This window comes from Sinohyriopsis cumingii, chromosome 11, assembly GCF_028554795.1.
Source record: "Sinohyriopsis cumingii isolate HCF-2022 chromosome 11, ASM2855479v2, whole genome shotgun sequence".
In the NCBI taxonomy this organism is placed as follows: domain Eukaryota; kingdom Metazoa; phylum Mollusca; class Bivalvia; order Unionida; family Unionidae; genus Sinohyriopsis; species Sinohyriopsis cumingii.
The window spans coordinates 60,901,288-60,921,760 of NC_142971.1; the positions used below are offsets into that span (position 1 = coordinate 60,901,288).

Below are 20,473 nucleotides of genomic sequence, written 5' to 3' on the forward strand. Positions count from 1 at the left end.
ACACTGGATGATGATCTATGACACTTGAGAGCGACTGAGTGTACAGAATGAAGAGAACAGGTCCAAAAACATACCCCTGTGGAACACCACAACATAGATCAACTGGGCTGGAGTGTATTCCATTTGCAGATACAATTTGTGTCCTGCTGACCAAGTAGGACTTGAACCACAGTAAGGCTGTATCATGAATGCCAAATACATGCTGGAGACGGTGAAGCAATATAGCATGGTCTATTGTGTCAAATGCTGCAGACAAATCAAGAAGGGTGAGGACTGTAATCTTGCCGCTATCCAACGCAGAGAGAATGTCATTAATTACGTTTAGAAGAGTTGTTTCAGTACTGTGGCAAGGGCGATATGCAGATTGTACATTGCTAAAAAGACTGTTTGAATTTAGATGAGATACAAGCTGGGATAGAACAACCTTTTCTAAGATTTTTTTTAATATGAATGGGAGATTATAAACTGGGTGGTAGTTCTTTAAATCGTTATGGTCAAGTGTTGGTTTCTTCAGCAGAGGTTTACCGTTATTAAAGGTATGGTAGAGGAATTTGCTCAGCTACACTACCCCGAGTCTCGCTGTCTCGGGTTCTTTAGGAAAGGTCTTTATATTGGAGTGATATCCCACAGTGTCTGTCTGAGGACTGGCGCTTCTGAGTGCACCAGATTTACAGATTTCTACCCCCAGCGGGATACCATTGTATTCCTGGCTTCTTGTTGCCGCCAGCTCGCCAGCTAGATCATCGACTGGGCTGTCTTCTTGGTCACAGACTGGTCGTGTACTGGGTCGCCGAGCAGGTCGTTTGCTGGGTCGCCGACTGATTCGTCTTTTGGGTCGATGAGACGTCGACTGAGTCGTCTTCTGGGTCGCCAATTGGGTCGTCTTCTTGGTCGCAGACTGGGTCGTTCTTCTGGGTCGCTGAATTGTCGACTGGGTTGTCTTCTGGGTCACAAAATTGGTCGTCGACTGAGTCGTTGAGCCGTTATCTGCATCATCCTTCTAGATCCTTGTCTGGTTCGTTCTTCTGAGTCGCCGACTGCACCGAGTCTTAGCCTGCGTCGTCGACTGAGTTGTGGTTGCCGCTCATCCAAGATCGACAGAGAGACGAATGGGGCGAAATGATGAGATAAGAGAAATCTTTAGTTACTACGTGTATTTTTTAAATGTCCTGATAACTAGATTTCCGTGGTTCTTGAACGATCCTTGTAGCGCATTTATTCTAGTCGACGAAAGACCTAGCCCCTATCCTTTTGAAATTCCCCGGTCTGGTCCTTTCCTGTTCGGCGAACTACGACCAAACGTGCTTGCTCCGGTTGAGTGGTTATATACGTTTTTACATTATATCGCATTATACCACACAACTATTGCAACCTGCGTTGACACACACACACACACACACACACACATATTCAGCAGGTGGAATCACGTGACACAACCCACGATGCTAGATGGCGCCATAAAGCTAAATAACGTTTAACATCGAAACTGAGCTTTAACGAAACGAAAATTACTGTCTATGGATTTGCTCATTACAGTATTAATTTAGTTATTGAGAGGATCTTTGATTTCTCTTGCATTATCTTTTAATTTACGTATTCAGTCTATAGCCTTTTGACAGAAGTAACATTTTATACACATATATTAAGAGATAAATAGTTGAAAATTTGGAATATTGGGATAGCTAGACCAATTTGCTTCTTTCTTTCTTTTTTCTTTTTGAATCATGTATAAGGAGGGGTGTGAGAACATTAAAAATCCGAACTAATACATTACTATAACAATGACAGTGTTGCGTATCACTTAAATATAAAAATTAAATGTTACTGGATCAGTCAGAGTAGGATGATAATTATAGGATCGCCCGCAGAATTATTTTAGAGGAGGGGTGGGGGCAAACTTATGGTGGGCTTTTAAGTTTTACGGATGTAGGCTAAAACATGCTCAGATGATAAAGCGGGGTGGGGTGATTCATCAATATTGTCATTCTAGCCCGCCAGCCTCTAGTTCCAGTTAAGATCCGGACATGAGTACCTTTAAGATGTGAAGTTTAACTTTATCCAAGTCATCTCCGACACCAATGAACACAAACTGACAATTTGCTATATCCATATTGTTTTCTTCTCCCTCACTGGTTAATATTGTCTAAAAAGGCAGCATGATTTTACTAAATGTATTGGTGAAGTTAGGACTGGTAGGGTAGGAATGATAGGGTAAGACTGATAGGGTAGGACTGATAGGGTAAGACTGATACGGTAGGACTGATAGGGTAGGGATGATAGGGTAAGACTGATAGGGAAGGACTGATAGGGTAAGACTGATAGGGTAAGACTGATAGGGTAGGACTGATAGAGTAGGACTGATAACATCTCCGGTGCCTTTAAAACCAAGTATTGTTTTGTCACAGCATTATCATCGTTAAAGTAATCTCTGCTAAAGACAACCAACACACTAGATTCTCTGATACCCTCATTCTCAATGATCTAGACCAGGTATTGGGAAGGTACCTTGCAGCTTCAAAATGACGTCGCAGATGCCCATATTGTACGCTTGCCATCTGAAAACTCCCAAGCTCGTTTGTGTGGACACCGATGACAACCCAGATGCTTTTTCACTCGACCGAATCGGCTTTGGTGCCAAACGTGGTCATATCCACATGGTTATCTCACCACGACAGTTTGTTTGGAGGATGAAATAATGTTATACGCTTGATATACAAAAGAGAACAAATCAAATATATTGACATGTTGTTCGTTGTATCTTAAGTGTGTAGATTCTCCACCAGTCACCCTGAATTTTTGACAGAACAAATCGATGTCGAACACATTCGCTAGGACGGAGGATTAGCCGAATCTAAAGTCATGCCGCCAACGAACTTGTACCATCCATTTTTACCTCATCTTCGCCACGGAAAGCAAATGTTTCTTTTATGTCATACAAGTGCTGAAACTTGTAAACAAGATCAACCATGTCGACACGAGGAGCAAGAATGCGGCTTGACAGAAACGTGGGCGAACATTGAATTGTTTTAAGCTGTCAATGGTGGATACCGCTTTTTAACACTATACAAAATTGGACACTTTACTATTACAGACGGTAACAACAGGAATATGATTCGAGTCTATGTTTTTATATGTAACGTGAGCGTATTATTGATAATGTAGCAAGAAATAGCGGTTATCCTTTTTTGATGTCACACTCCAGGAGACAAATTTGAATTTACAGAACGGTACCGATCCCATCACATTGGAACATGTCGAACTGAACGAAGGAGGACGATCAATTGCTAAAGACACATACGTCCACCATGAAAGATGAATTTCACACATACCAGAATATGATGTACCAGACGAGACGTTAAACGAAGACGAATGTGATGCCGCACGCTGTGATCAGAGTAATGATGTACACTCCGACACGAGCGATGCAGCACTACCTTACAGCTCTACTGTCAAAAGGGATGCCTTTGTGTGCTCATCTATGGATATTATTTACGACTAAAAAAACTATATGTTCATGCAAAATAAAAATAAAAACAATTACATTTTCTGCCTTTTCCCCCCTGGCTATTGTAACATTGATAGTCGATCCCCTATGTCCAGAGGTAAATGTCCCAAATATCTAGAAGGACCCAGTCCCAAATTCTTCAGCCAGAGTATTATTTGTCTACTTGGGACAGCGAGACCAAGTACAGTGTTTCAGTTGTGGTGTGAATATAAATATAAAGACAGAGCTTACCTTGAACATTCCAGATGGTCTCCATGCTGTCTCTGCCTTTCCTTGTTTGCTCCTGAATATGACTATTATGGGTTGTTTAGAAGAAGAGATGACTTGTGGTTTACCTCCTGTGATGAGAGAACTCACAGAAGCTCTGTACAGTATCAAGTAAAACCAAAAACGACAAATGATTTCAACATTTTAAATTCTTTCTCACTGAATACTATAAGAAGATTGATTCTCTGCAAGGACCATGACACACTAAATTCTACATGGGTATTACGTTCTCGGTAAGGACCATGACACAAATTAAACTCTACGTGGATATTACGCTCTAGGGAAGAACCATGCCACACACTAAACTCTATGTAGATACTATGTTCATGATACCACGACTGCTTCAATTAGTCAGCACATTCAGAATATAGCTCCTGATCTGTGTGTGTCTGTGTGTGATTTGGATTTTTAACGTTGCTTCAAAAACTTTTCAGTCATATCGCTACGATGTCTTTATGTGGCAGTTTATAGTGATATCTAGCACTGGGGCATCATGCCGCAGACATGGGGCATCATGTCACACCCAGTCACATTATCCTGACACAAGGCCGATCAGTCCTAACACTAGCTTCCTAATGCTGAGCGCCAAGCGAGACAGCTGCTAGTGACATTTTTTAAATGTATTTTATGTCACTCGGTTCGAACCTGCGACCTTCCGCGGACGCTCTAGCCACTTAAGCTACCGGCGCGGTCCCTACTGAACATGTGCAGAGACTTTGTACAGATTTAAGGAATCGCAAAGAACAATTGCAGCCGAAATGACAGAAATTTTAATTTTTGTTATTCGAATGGTATAAACTGTTTGATTACCTTGAAAATGTTTAATTGTTCGGACATTGATAAACTGCTAATACGTTATAAATCCTGTCATGTCACAACTTTTGTCATCAGTGTAACAGTTTCAAAGTTGGATTACCGTCTGCTGTTGAAATAACTGATTCCATGTGACGATACGTTTCCTTTGAATTTTGGCCAAACTGTCGTGTATGTGTGTTAGTGGCTACATGTCTTGAATTTCATTTACGTCGTTCTTTATATTTACCAATCAGCAGGAGTGTAGTGCTGTGGGAACGCATGGGAACGGCGTACCCTTATTTTATTGCGCATTCTCTTACTCTTTTGCGCTCGCCGTTGTTTCCCCCCCCCCCCCCCGCCCCCAATCTGAGTAACATGCGTTCGCACATTTCTTTATTGCGTTATCTTAGTTCTTACTTAGCACTACACCACTGCAAATAAGCGTGTATAGCAAATTGGATAAACTAGCGGAGTTATGACTAGAAGGATGTATATGACTCGAAAAGTCTTGGATTCAGCACTTAGAAACGAGAGGTGACTGATACAGCCAAAAACGTAGTATGAATATATTGTGTGCGACTGAAGAAAGAAAGAAAACATGAGCTTTGCATTGTGAAATGTAAATTTGTAACACCATGAGAAAAAAAAATGAACTGTTTTTAATGTGAATAGTTCGTTCTGGTTACACCATAAGGAAAACATTAAATTTTTAAAAATGTAAACGTATTTTTGTTGCACCATGACATTTTGTTGTTTTAATGTGAAAATCTTTTACAACGAAAGAAACCGAATAGCGTTGTTAGAAATGTAAATGTGTTGCACCGTGAAAGAATAATGTAAAACTTTGTTTCATGAAATGTACACTATTGCACTAAGAATAAACATTAAATGTTTTCTTCTAAAATGTAAATATATTTTTGCACCATGAAAAAAACATAAACTATGCTTTTAAAATATGAATATATATTTTACTGCACCATGAAGGAAGGAAAAACATGAAATGGGTTTATCCAAAGGTCCATTGTTACACTTTGAAAGAAAATATTCATTTTGCATTTTGAAATGTGAATACGTTTTGTTACATCCAAACCCCTGTTTGTTTTAATGTATAAAATGTCTAATGTCATTTATGGAAGGTCAGAATTCCAAACACACCTAGATAGTTATGTCTGAATGAATATTCCGTTCTCAATGTGATTAACGCAGGGTTGATATTCGAAGCTAGGAATCAAGGTAACTTTGCCATTTCTTGAAACAGGCAAAATTGAATTTGTCAATAGTTTGATTGAAGACAAATCACTTTTGTTCAATCGTCCTCCACGACATACCATGTGGTGTTACAAAGACTGACAACCCTCTTTCATGTTATTCCAAGGAATTCAAAGAGAATCTATTTCGTTTACAGAATGCATTGCTCGAAGACGAGTGGATCCTATCTAACTTTAGTCAAGCATACCTTGTAATCATGGATGATATGCTTGGAAAAGAGGAAGGAGACTTTAACTTAGGTTTACACGAAAACAACGTCAGTTTACGGAATGAATTATTTACATTACTCACAGGTTAATTCATTAGTTTCACTGCACATTATGTGATGTTTACAATTCCAAGTTCAACTCTTGGCAAAACAGTTAAAACCTTGGTTAAATTATGCTTATGACTATGCCACGTGCCAATTTACACATCGATTTAAAACCCACTACTCCCGATTATTTGAGATTTCGTACAGATATTATGTTTTGAAATTTCATTGTGTTTCCTATTCACGAGACTATACCAAAAACGCAAGCGTCTCTGTTTTATGTATTTTGTTTAAATATAGATAAGTGACACACATATTTTATAATGGAGGGATCTGGATTTTATTTAATTTTGCTATCCTTTGATTATTTGGCTATCCTATCGTGTCCAAGAGATATAGGAAGGCTTTCAAATGGGCTTGAAAAAATATGATGAACTTGAAAACATCAGCTGTAATATTTTTCCACCTCAAGTTGTAGTGTTAGTGACAACTGCCGCCGCTGTACAGAGAGAGAGAGAGAGAGAGAGAGAGAGAGAGAGAGAGAGGGAGAGAGAACATGATAAAAGTCCTTTATTAATAAGTACAAACACTCCACATGTAAGATGCACAGCTTCAATGTACTTTAGCATTGCTGTCTTCAAACCCAAACAAAACAATGTTACTTTCCTTCAATCAGTCTTTGCTTTGGGACCTCTCCGGTGGCTTAAGTGATTAGTTCGTCGGTCTCGGATGCGGAAGGTCGCGGGTTCGAACCCCGGCAGAGTCATATCGCCACGATGTATGCATTGTGGCACTTTATTGTGATGTCTAGCACTGGGACATCATGTCGCAGACATGTAGCATGGTGTCCCACCCAGTCACACCAAGCCGACCAGTCCTAATGTTATAAAAAGATTTTGATCATAACCATCTTCTCATTTCTTGCTGTGAGAAGGAAATAGGGGCCTACTCGAAACTTAATAAAAGTTATTTGCCCATGATTAGAGATAATGAAAAAGAAAAGAGATCAGGCTCTATTATTAGTTTTGTCACTCCTCACGGTGTAGATACGGCTACATCTTGGGGAAATGACGATGCGACAGGTACGACGGGAACGACCGTAAGGAAAGGCAGAGTCTTCTGATTCTCGATGAATGAACTGATTTTGCGCAAATTGTTCTCAATTTATACGCAATTTTGAACGGTTCCTCACGACCAAATAAGGACATTCGTCTAGGTACGTTGTGTTCATTCATTTCGAATCAGAACGAGGCTCCCGTATTTTATTACTGATTCTGTCCGCGTTTGTGTACGTCAACAGACAGACAATTCTGCTGCATCGGCTTATTCGTTTTTAAGAAACGCGTGAATCATCTATCTGACTCACCCAAAAGGAATTAGCCTGATCGGCAACTTACAACCGAGTTTACAAAATTGCTGACTTTTGGATATAAGAGAAATGTATTTTATAGTACAAGAGATTTTGCACCTGCTTGTAAAAGCACAATCTTTACTAAAAATAGTATACAGTTGTAGTATAGAAATAAATAAAACTAATCGCAATATATTTTTGTGGAAAATTATTTTCAATATAATTTAATGAAAATTTACTTTTAATACAATTTAGAGAAAATTTCAATCTTAATACTTTGAACTAAAAAATTCTGTGCTTAGATTTAATTTGAGGGAAATCATTTATTTGAATTATTTATTGGAATTACAAAGTGATCATATGACTGGTTGGATTCAACACTATTTTGGAATTATTGTGATTTCATTCAAATACATTTTGGACAATGCCATTTTGGTACAGCATGACGGTTGGCACTTCAGTACATTCAAGGCTGTTGATACGTCAGCGCATTCAAGCCCTGGAACCCATTTTGGAACACTCTATTCTTTTGGACTTGTGATAGAATGTTGAAGATTATGCTGGATTTAATTAATTATACTGTAAGTTACTCTTAAATTTTCATGTTATAATATAGAGAATTAAATTATTTGTTAAGTTTTACAAAACGTGTTGGTTTTGCTTCTTTCTGTTACTTAGCTTAAGACCACAGAATCATAAGAAAGAGGCAATCCATACTTTGAATGAGAATGTTCTGCTATGCTGATTTTTAAGTCATTCTGGTTAATAGACAGTGCAATGACCAGTAAAGAATTATATATATATATATACCTACCTGTAAGGTCAAAGCTGGCTATGTTATAAGTCACCTTGTCCAACAGTTAAAGGACACACTCTCTGAAAATTTAGATATAGTTTGGAAAAAATTAAAAAAACCTTGGTTGCTGCAGACCAACCACCATGGTATTAAAAGTTTGATATACTTCATAGGCTTTGATAAAAAGTTTAAACACTTGATTGTTTTTTAGGAATCAAACAGACTATATGTCAATCATGGGTGTTGCCAGACTATATCTCAATCATGGGAATTGGCTGACTGTATCAAAATGGATGACAGTTGACTTTTGTTTGAGGGAATACGGCTGTGTCTTCCATGTAACAAAGCCCCCTCCTCGAAAAATTTAAACTGATTGGTCCCTTAGCTTCTCAAGCATCTCTCAGAAGACTGATAGCTCTGAATGAATATTTTCACTTCAACGCTTACTTGTCAGAAAACAAATGCAAGAAGAAGAAAAAAAAACGTGTCAAAACTCTTTTAGCTTGTTTAATATTCTAGAACTTGATTTGTGTACTTCAGAAGATGGTAATTAATTACATTGAAGATGTTGTTCTATATTTAAAGAACAGAAAAAGTTAGTGAATTTAGGCAAATTTGAAATTCATTTTCATAGCACATTGGAGTAATTGTTTACGTCAGTTGTAAGGTTTTCCTTATAATGATCCAAAATCAATGTCATTTGGTGAAATACAAAGAGTTCATGCCAAGTTTGTATAAACTAAGAGTTGTTGAGCAAACAAGTTTTTCTGTATATCCCTCTGTTATAGCGATACCCTAAAACTTGTGAGCATAACATAATTTACTATCAGAACAGAACTCTAGTTGCAATGGCCATAATAAGGGACACTACTCTTTTAAGACTATGGTAGTAGTTTTGAGAATTATGTCCCTGAAACCTTTGTTCTAAACAGGCTAAAGAAGTGAACATTGAACTTGTATTTGACAATTTGGGGAAAGCTCTATATAATAATTGTAATTAACAATGAAATCATTACCTATTGTCAATGTCTGTGCCCATATATATGTAACTTTTGTCCACAATGAGAGAAAGTGAAAGATTACAATTTTTTTTAAAGCTTTACATCAAAATCTTGAATGCTTTCTATTTCTACTATTTATCACGATATCCACAGTATCATTGCAAAAAAAACAACATTTCCATCTCCCTTCTATTTGTTTCTGTCATACATCATGATTTGAACAGACGCTTTTTTACTGAAAAAGACGATTAAATTTTTTTTGCTCTTTCTCTGTCTGCTGTTTCTGCAATTCATTGTGATTTAAACAACCTCTCTCCACTGTGTTTCATCCATTCATTGTGATTTTAATATGCCCATGAAAAAAGCACAATATCACTCTCTCTTCCGTCTGTTTCTAAAAGATACTGTGATTTGGACAGGCATATTCAAGAAAAGAACTCCCATCTTATAATGTCTACAAAGCTTGGCTCATCAATTCATATGGTCTACAATGCTTGGCTCATCAATTCATATGGTCTACAAAAGCTGGGCTCATCAGTTCATATGGTCTACAAAAGCTGGGATCATCAATTCATGTGGTCTACAAAAGCTGGGGTCATCAGTTCATATGGTCTACAAAGGCTGGGCTCATCATTTCATATGGTCTACAAAGGCTTGGCTCATCAGTTCATATGGTCTACAAAAGCTGGGCTCATCAGTTCATATGGTCTATAAAAGCTGGGCTCATCAATTCATATGGTCTACAAAGCTTGGCTCATCAATTCATATGGTCTACAAAGGCTGGGGTCATCAGTTCATATGGTCTACAAAGGCTGGGCTCATCAATTCATATGGTCTACAAAGGCTGGGCTCATCAATTCATATGGTCTACAAAGGCTGGGGTCATCAGTTCATATGGTCTACAAAGGCTGGGCTCATCAATTCATATGGTCTACAAAGGCTGGGGTCATCAGTTCATATGGTCTACAAAGGCTGGGCTCATCAATTCATATGGTCTACAAAGGCTGGGGTCATCAGTTCATATGGTCTACAAAGGCTGGGGTCATCAGTTCATATGGTCTACAAAAGCTGGGCTCATCAATTCATATGGTCTACAAAGGCTGGGCTCATCAGTTCATATGGTCTAAAAAGGCTGGGCTCATCAATTCATATGGTCTACAAAAGCTGGGCTCATCAGTTCATATGGTCTACAAAGGCTGGGCTCATCAGTTCATATGGTCTACAAAAGCTGGGGTCATCAGTTCATATGGTCTACAAAGGCTGGGGTCATCAGTTCATATGGTCTACAAAGGCTGGGGTCATCAGTTCATATGGTCTACAAAGGCTGGGGTCATCAATTCATATGGTCTACAAAGGCTGGGCTCATCAGTTCATATGGTCTACAAAGCTGGGCTCATCATTTCATATGGTCTACAAAGGCTTGGCTCATCAGTTCATATGGTCTACAAAGGCTGGGATCATCAGTTCATATGGTCTACAAAGGCTGGGGTCATCAGTTCATATGGTCTACAAAGGCTGGGGTCATCAGTTCATATGGTCTACAAAGGCTGGGGTCATCAATTCATATGGTCTACAAAGGCTGGGCTCATCAGTTCATATGGTCTACAAAGCTGGACTCATCAGTTCATATGGTCTACAAAGGCTGGGGTCATCAGTTCATATGGTCTACAAAGGCTGGGGTCATCAATTCATATGGTCTACAAAGCTTGGCTCATCAATTTATATGGTCTACAAAGCTTGGCTCACCAATTCATATGGTCTACAAAAGCTGGGCTCATCAGTTCGTGTGTGAGTGTGTGTGATTTGGATTTTTAACGTAGCTTTTAACAATTTTTCAGTCATAATCATATCGCTACGATGTCTGTATATAAGGCTTTGTGGGCTGCTTGAGAGAGGTCAGTCAGCTAGCAGCCATCAAACTAGGTACATCACAGTTATTGTGAGTTTTATTTTTTTATTTTTTTAATTATTTTTTTTTTATTTGTTTATTAAAGAATTATGTAACTTTAGGAAATATTTTGGACAGTCAATATTTTTATTTAAGTACAAATCAATTTTTCTTTATTTTTTTAATTATTTTTAATTATTTTCTCTCTTCCAAATTATACGCATTCTAGTCACTTCTAATTTATTTTACAAGCAAAATAGATATTGTTTAATCATTTGTTATTTGAAATTCAGTTATATGGTCAAGTGAGTGTTGTCCTCACAGACCAATACTTTTATTCATTTCTTTATTTATTTTCTTTATTTAATTAGTTTTATGAAGCTAAAGACATACAGAAAAGTTCTGCTACATTACAAATATATAATTCCTTTTTCTTAAATTATGTGTCCAACAAAATTCTTAGGGAAATAAAATGTCTAAATCATTGTGAGTGTTTTCCTCACCGACTTGACATTCTAAATTCAACAATACTTGATTATTCTAGCAATCTATAAAACATAAGTTATGTTTCTATTTTATAATTTACTTGTTGTCTAAGTCATTGTGAGTGCTTTCCTCACCGACTTGACATTCTAAATTCAATTCAACAGTACTTGATTATTCTAGCAATCTAAAAGATGTGAGTTATGTTTCTATTTTATAATGTATTAGTTGTTTAAGTCATTGTGAGTGTTTTCCTCACCGACTTGACAGCCAATTTACTTCCATCTATACCAATTCACTTCAAATAAGTAGTACGCTATAGTTGAAGTGTAAAGTCAAGCAAGTGTTTTCCTTGCAGATTTTTACATTTCACAATTACAATCGAGTCATGGTTTCTTTTCTGTAGTAAACTTTATTGCAACTAAATCCACATAGGGTAACTCTAATATAATTTTAACTATTCAGAAGAAATAATACAATGAACTAATAGTATAGTGCTAATGTGTACCCTTGCCTTGCATGAAATTATCATATACCATACTGTACCTGCAAACAATGATAGTATTTTGGCTTAGTACAAAACCAACAAGACTGTCATGGTTATGAACTGATTTTATTCATTGTTTATTAATAAATGAATCATCTTGTGTTATGGTTGAAAAGAAATCAAGAGTTCGAGTTTACTCCATTCTCCCCCTCCTTAGTCAGCTGATAAGAAGCATACTCATCCCTGGTGCGATACTCCAAGATAGTATTATCAGGACCTAGCTTGGCCATTACATTAATGATTTAATTCAAGGGTTCCTGAAGTATGTAGTCTTTCTTTTGGGTGGGGGAACTAATTTTATTATGCAATACTTACCCAATGATATTGTCTAGCTTTCATTTTTATGTCAAAAAGCCTGCCATCCTTTTGATGTGAATACATCCTCCTATGGAATGAAAAAATGTGACAAAATCCACTCATGCAGCTTGCCTGGTTCTTGGCATGGTCATGCACAGAACAAGCGCAGCTAGTTCATCTTTTTTCATAGATGACTATTACACGGGTCGAAGGAGAACATTTGACAGTAGCTATTGGTAAGTATTGTATAATTAAAATTTGTCCCCCTCCACCAAAACTACATTTTACTACCATCAACAGCTTACCAATAGCTGTTGTTTAGCTGAATTTGTCAGTAAGATGGGTTGGTTGATGATCCATTAAACTCTTAAAATAACAAAGAAAATCGACTGTATTCACCACTTTTGTCCAGCAACAATGGGCCCTAGAGAAAAAAATGCCTGTGGTTTATTGTGCTAATGAGCAGAGGTAAAATGAGGATAAGGTAGTTTATGAATGCCTTAATGTGGTCTTCATGACGTCATCTAAGACTGAGTAATTAAGGTAGACCCATGAAGCAGCAACTGGTTGAACCTCATGGGCCTTAAGTTTCATAAAGAAGAGGTCTTAATCAGTAAGAGACTGGTACATTCTTTTGATCTGGGTGACAATCCATCCTAAAATAGTGGTGGCTGAAATGGCTACGGAATCCGTGGGAGGAAGGAAATGATGCTTCCTACGTTTTTTCCTTTGGATGCCTTCAGATAAAAACTGTATGTCATCAAAATGCATAAAGGTCTATGGCACAGATTTCACTGTGACTGGGAATTTCTTTTGGTAGTGGAGTTATGGTAGCTAGGTATTTATTTTTGGCAAAAACTCCTGGTTGACAAAAGAGCAAAACAGAGTCATGATTCACATTAAACCAGAGACAGCCATATTTGATAGATATGGCAAGAATCTCACTTCATCTTTACATGGATATGAGAGTAAATAGGCTATTTGCATACACCTTCCCTACCTTAAGTCTGAACCTCCACTGCTCAGATCATTCTCTTAGTCCCACCTTCCCTACCTCAAGTCTGAACTTCCACTGCTCAGATGATTCTCTTAGTCCCACCTTCCCTACCTCAAGTCTGAACTTCCACTGCTCAGATGATTCTCTTAGTCCCACCTTCCCTACCTCAAATCTGAACTTCCACTGCTCAGATGATTCTCTTAGTTCCAACTTCCTTACCTCAAGTCTGAACCTTGATTGCTCAGGTCATACTCTTAGTCCCACCTTATGTACATCAAGTTCTGCAAAAAGTCTGAACCTCCACTGCTCAGATCATTCTCTTAGTCCCACCTTCCCTACCTCAAGGTCTGCAAAAAGTCTGAACCTCGACTGCTCAGGTCATACTCTTAGTCCCACCTTATGTACATCAAGTTCTGCAAAAAGTCTGAACCTCCACTGCTCAGATCATTCTCTTAGTCCCACCTTCCCTACCTCAAGGTCTGCAAAAAGTCTGAACCTCGACTGCTCAGGTCATACTCTTAGTCTCACCTTATGTACCTCAAGGTCTGCAAAAAGTCTGAACCTCCACTGCTCAGGTCATTCTCTTAGTCCCACTGTGTCTCCTATGCTCATGGTTCAACAATTTTCTGTACCTGTTGATCGCTTGATCCAGGTCTCTTCCACAGAGGAGGGATCCTTTGGAACATCTATTAATAATGACTAAATACATATACATAGTGTCAGGTGTAGCTCATCCTGTTTGTATATTTTGTACATGAAGAACACCCCCATGTTCTCTATGTATGTAGTAAACAGTAGTAAAGTTTACCTGTCTTTTTTTCATGTAAGAAAGTGATTTCTCAGAGTTTTTTAAAACATTTATTGATTAATAGGAAGTCGGCTTACGTGTAATAACAACGTGAAGCATGGGAATATGAAGGGAAAATTCAATGCATCAAATAAAATAACACAAGAATAGATACCATACAAGGTTACCACATTTGATTTGAACAATAAATGTACAGCATAACACCATTAGAGAGAAATATTTATAGGGGCCAGGCTGCAAAAGTGGTTAAACAAAGCACATACATGCCAATTTTATGTGGTGAATCATTGGCACAGGTGTGATAAATTAGTTCTCATTCTACACATGACATTAAAAAGTTACATGAAAATGAACAACAGCTTGGGTTAATTTGTTGCTGCTATTCAAAGATCAATAACAAAATTCTCTTCATTAAAGAAGTTCCTACATGTCATTCCTACATGTCATTCACTATGATCTTCCTTTCTTGGCTGTTCTGTGTATGCTTCGTGATACATCACCAAGTGTAAAATCTGGTACTTTATTCACGTGTATTTTCTGGCGTTTAGTATAAATGAGATCTATCAGTGTCTAAGATGTGGGTGTGACTTGAGTGGCAGAAGAAATAAGTTTTTCCATATTGTATAATTCAAAAAGTCTTGTAGGAACTTTGATGGTAGGATCTTCATAAAATCAGTATTTAGGTCACCTGTTATAATAATGCTGATTTAGCGAATTCCTTTTCAAATTTATCTATCCAGTCAGCCTTGAATTTGGAGGTCTGTAGACAGAATGACATAGAATGGGTTTCGAACATCGCCAGATCGTCTATGGAAATTTACACATTGATCATCACACCTCCTCCCTCCCAATTATGCCCAGGATTTTAATAGACCATTTCATAATGAACTTAAATTCACTGAATTTTGAAAGGTTTATATTAAATATACTTGTCTGGTAGAGCCCCATTATAGACTGAAAATGATTCAACATATTCTGATAATGTTTGTTAGGCTAACTGTCTCTTCCACTTTCTTTTGGAGAGAGTTATGACATTTTTAGTCCTGTACCAAAAAGTAGAGAATCTTAGAGGGATAGACTGCAATCTGCACTCCTAAGATCTTCCATGTCTTGTGTAAATAGGTATCTTTACTTACCTCTCTTAGCCCAGAAAATATACGTGTAAAAGCATGTGTATGTGGTTATGTATGTGTAAAAGGTTGTGTGCATGTGTAAGAGGCTGTATATCATTGTGTGTATGTATAAGAGGCTGTGTATGTGCTTGTGTGTATGTGTAAGGGGCTGTGTATATGCTTGTGGGTATGTGTAACATGCTGTGTATGTGCTTGTGTGTATGTGTAAGGGGCTGTGTATATGCTTGTGGGTATGTGTAACATGCTGTGTATGTGCTTGTGTGTATGTGTAAGAAGCTGTATATCATTGTGTGTATGTGTAAGAGGCTGTGTATGTGCTTGTAGGTATGTGCAACATGCTGTGTATGTGCTTGTGTGTATGTGTAAGGGGCTGTGTATATGCTTGTGGGTATGTGTAACATGCTGTGTATGTGCTTGTGGGTATGTATAAGAGGCTGTGTATGTGCTTGTGGGTATGTGTAACATGCTGTGTATGTGATGTGAGACAGACAGACAGACAGACAGACAAAGTATTTTGGAACATGATGCCATGCAAAATCAGAATAAAAATAACAATATAAATTCAGTCAGCAGTATTTAATAGTTTCATTTACTATGGTGATGACAGTTTTTGTAAGAAACAGACTCCAAAAAAAGTAATAGCACCATCAAGCACTTGTATACATATGTTGATAGCAATAATGGAAGGTATTACCCATTTTTGTTCACAAGTGATTAAACATTCCAAAAATCTAGAAGAAAAACAACACATGGAAAGGTTACTTGTACATTTTATAAAAAATAAAGTAGAGGACAAGAAAATAAAAAAGTTTAGAAATATTGTGAATTTTGTTTCATATATATCAATTTGGTGTTATAAAAAATATTTTATTCATATCTGAATCTGTTGTGCATTGTATAAGGGTTTCTTATTGTTTCCAGGAAAGTCATGGATTTGGTAATGGTTTCTTATCATTTCCTGGAATGTCCTGGATTGGGGAAGGGTTTCTTATTGTTTCCATCAATGTCCTGGATTGGGGAAGGGTTTTTTATTGTTTCCATGAATGTGCTGGATTGGGGAAGGGTTTCTTGTTTCCATGAATGTCCTGGATTGGGGAAGGGTTTCTTTTTGTTTCCATGAATGTCCTGGACTGGGGAAGGGTTTCTTATTGTTTCCATGAATGTCCTGGACTGGGGAAGGGTTTCTTATTGTTTCCATGAATGTCCTGGACTGGGGAATGGTTTCTTATTGTTTCCAGGAATGTCCTGGACTGGAGAAGGGTTTCTTATTGTTTTCACAAGACCATTCATTAAGTTTTTGGTTTGCAGAAACCACAAGATCCAAGAAAATTGGTACCCCACAAAACCAATAGTTAAATTACACTATACATCATATGATACTTGTGACTCATATTGTTTGGTTAATTCCACTTCCATTGTATGGACTCAACTTCCATTGTATGGACTCAACACCTTTGACACCAGGATAATGGAAGTGAAGGTTCTTTATGGACTTTAGAAATATTTTTTTTTCACGAACACAAATACACCTATGGTCAGTTTGAAGGCAAAATAATTCTTAATTCCGAAGAATAAAGTTTATACAAGAGTAGAATTTAATCTCATCTGACACATAAGTAAGACACAATGCCCCTTAATCTAACATACTGGGAGCTGAAAGGCAGAGTTAAATTGCTGACACTCATTAAGCCTGAATAGAGATAGCACAAATACTGCAAATAAATAGTAATTGGCGATGTGGAGTTATTTTATAGCCAATATACTTGTGACTACACTTAAAATATGGTCTAAAAACTTATAAATGTTTTGGCTAAATATTGGATGAAGTGCTATGTCACTTAGATTTAGGATGCAATCTAACACCCCAGCACCAATCAGAACACTTAAATTTATCACCTCTCTTTTCTTTGCAATAATATGAAATCTGAATTGACAAATCATTTCAAAACACTGTGGTGGAATCTTTATACAAGGCACATTGACATTTAAACTTTCCAAGTCCAGGTTAAAAATCGCTCTCTTTACATCAAAAGTAAGACAAACATGACAAAGAAACTCAAGATATATTACAGTGGAGAAATTACTTAACTTTTTGGTAATTCTGGAAAATTAGTCAGACATGAATGTCCTTATTACTGAAGTGATCCAATGTTTGTTTTCTATCAACTATCTGCTCTATATATCTCTCAGGCATTTTTTTCTTTCATTTTCTGATTGTAAAACTTTTCATTTATCAAAAGGACTAATTTAGAAATAAAATTCTGAAGTTTTATGACATTATTTAATTCATTATACCCTAAACCTGGTATATGTTAGTTTGGGATACCTCTAGATGGCTAGATACACTGGTGTAATCTGGACAGCTTACATAAGGAAGATAAAAAACAATACAAGTTTACTGTACCAATGCTTTTCTAACGAAGCAATGAAAGCTGTAGACAATCTCTTTGGACAGCTTGCAAGAACTCCTCTGACAAATACATCATAATAAATGCAAGAAGATTCTATGACAGCCAACAATGTTTGTCACATAAGCAAAAGAAATTGTGCAATACATTTTAATATATAACTTTAAATTTCAACCAGAAGCAAACTAACAAAATTAATTGCCTCACTTGTGCTTACTGATGCAAACCCTTTAAGATCAAAACAAATTTTTATGACTAAAACCATGTTTACTGTTAATTAGACAAAATTATGTTAAAAAGTCATAATTGTCATCCTCGGAACCAACAGTAGTTGATACACACATGCAAACCAATAAGAAACATGACCTGCACAACAATTTTGAAATTTCTTAAACAATACAATAGTTTTTTAAACATTAAAAGCAAATGAAACATTTTCATTCATTTCTTGAATCTATGAAATGCATTAACAGTTCTGATATACCAATCCTTATAAAAAAATATTAAAATAAATATACAAATCTTAGGAAATCAAATTTGCAATGTGTTACATGTAAGTCACTTCCCCCCCCCCACACACAGGGATAATGGTAAGCATTCACCTAAAAGCATAAAAAAAGAATGAAATTAAAAAGAAAAATACTCAATTAGCTGAGTTCTTCAAATAGTATAACAAGCAATGAAGATGTCTGATGGACGGAATCACTACAAAGTATATCTTCAACATGTAAATTCAGGTTACTGATAACTCAAAATAAAGAGTCACTAACACGGTAATAAAAATAAAATATCACACCCAGTTTCTACAAGACGATGATGTACATAAAAATCTTGAATAAGAAATAAATATAGGTCATCAAAATAACACCTGACCTCATTACACATCAATCAACAAATTCCCCCAATAAAAGACAATATAAAATTAATCTACAAACTTCCCCTACATAGAAGACAAAGTTATTACACATCAATCAACAAATTCCCCCTAATAAAAGACAATATAAAATTAATCTACAAACTTCCCCTACATAGAAGACAAAGTTATTACACATCAATCTACAACTTTTCTCTACAAAAAAGTAAAGTTATCACACATATAAAATCTCTTCTGTATAAAAGACAAAATAATTTATACATCAATCTGCAGATTTCCCCTACATATAAGATAAAATTAGATAGAGCTCTACTTGACAGTTTCTGTTCTAATAATAACAGCAAACAAGTCCACACTTCAGTTTGTCAGTACTTCAGTGTTTCTGTGTTCAACACAAAAATTTCAACTGTCAGTATTTCAGTGTTTCTGTGTTCAATACAAAAATTAGCTGTCAATACTTTAGTGTTTCTGTGTCGAGTACAAAAATTACAATTGTCAGTACTTCAGTGTTTCTGTGTTTAATACAAAAATTACAACTGTCATCATTTCAACATTTCTGTTTCAATACAAAAATTACAACTGTCAGTACTTCAGTGTTTCCCTGTTTAATACAAAATTATAATTGTTAGTACTTCAGTGTTTCTGTGCTTAATACAAAATTACAATCATCTGTACTTAAGTGTTTTGTGTTTAATAGAAAAATCATAATTGTCAGTACTTCAGTGTTTCTGTGCTTAATACAAAATTACAATCATCTGTACTTAAGTGTTTTGTGTTTAATAGAAAAATCATAATTGTCAGTACTTCAGTGTTTCTGTGTCCAATACAAAAAGTAATTGTCAGTACTCAAGTGTTCAATACAAAAATTAGTTGTCAGTACTCAAGTGTCCAATACGAAAATTAATTGTCAGTACTCAAGTGTTCAATACAAAAATTATGGTTGTCACCAAGTAATCTTCATCTATTGACATTCTTTTTATACTTTAAAAGGATGACACAAGGCACTATGAGACCAGTCGGCAGTTTAACTAAAATTCCAAAATTTCTCATCAAATTGAGATTTTACATTATCTGGCTTGTGACACTTCATACAATGTTAGTATTTCTGGAAAAAGAAGAAATAACTCACAGGAAACAAAGGAACCTTTAAATTTAAAACTTAATAGATGGAAAACTTTTAATTTTCAAATAAAAATCTTGGAATTCCTCAAAATTTCCTCAGTGAAAGAGAAAGATCTTGTTAGAAGAATGTAAGATATTATGCCTGTATTTCAGTCCCTGGTTCCTGAATAGTATTTTGGAAAAATTCAACGTAACCAAGCAAGCACTGCAACCTATTTCAGAAATCTCAATTTGTGGTAGAAATTTTGACCTTTATAGTTAGAAATACCACAGGTTTACACAGCACTAAGTGTGGACCACATCTTTGTTCGCCCCATGTTGAATTCCCCTACACCCACTGTATCCAGTTTCTGCTTGTACTCCATTAGGGCTTTCATACTTAGTGGTTCCCACCCACTCACATAGTTGTTCATCAGTTGCTCCTTGGATGGCAAAGGGGCAGAATACCTCTCTGTTGATGTTTGGTCACCTATCAAAGAAACAATTGGTTAATGTTCTACATACATGATGGGTAATTTAGTTGAAGTTAAATTATCATTTCAAAACACAGTGAATGAAATAATCAGGCTTATATTTATAGCGTCCTACATACTACAGGGCTGAAAAGTAGTCAGTTCCTCTGTGCTTGATGTTGCAAGATTTGAAATAATTTAGATCCATTATAGTACTTGGCAATCAA

At 36.5% G+C, this 20,473-nt stretch overlaps 1 protein-coding gene across 4 annotated transcripts in view; it reads right to left on the bottom strand.

The window, feature by feature from the left end:
• Nucleotides 1-15,951: 15,951 nt before the first annotated feature.
• LOC149788544 (uncharacterized) overlaps nucleotides 15,952-20,473 on the bottom strand; it is a 176,941-nt gene continuing 172,419 nt past the window's right edge. For all 4 annotated transcript variants that reach the window (XM_089974571.1, XM_089974569.1, XM_089974570.1 and 1 more), the window contains one exon: nucleotides 15,952-20,263. In XM_089974571.1, the coding sequence (XP_089830697.1) occupies nucleotides 20,070-20,263 (194 nt within the window). In that variant the 3' untranslated portion in view covers nucleotides 15,952-20,069. The remainder of the gene's footprint in view (nucleotides 20,264-20,473) is intronic.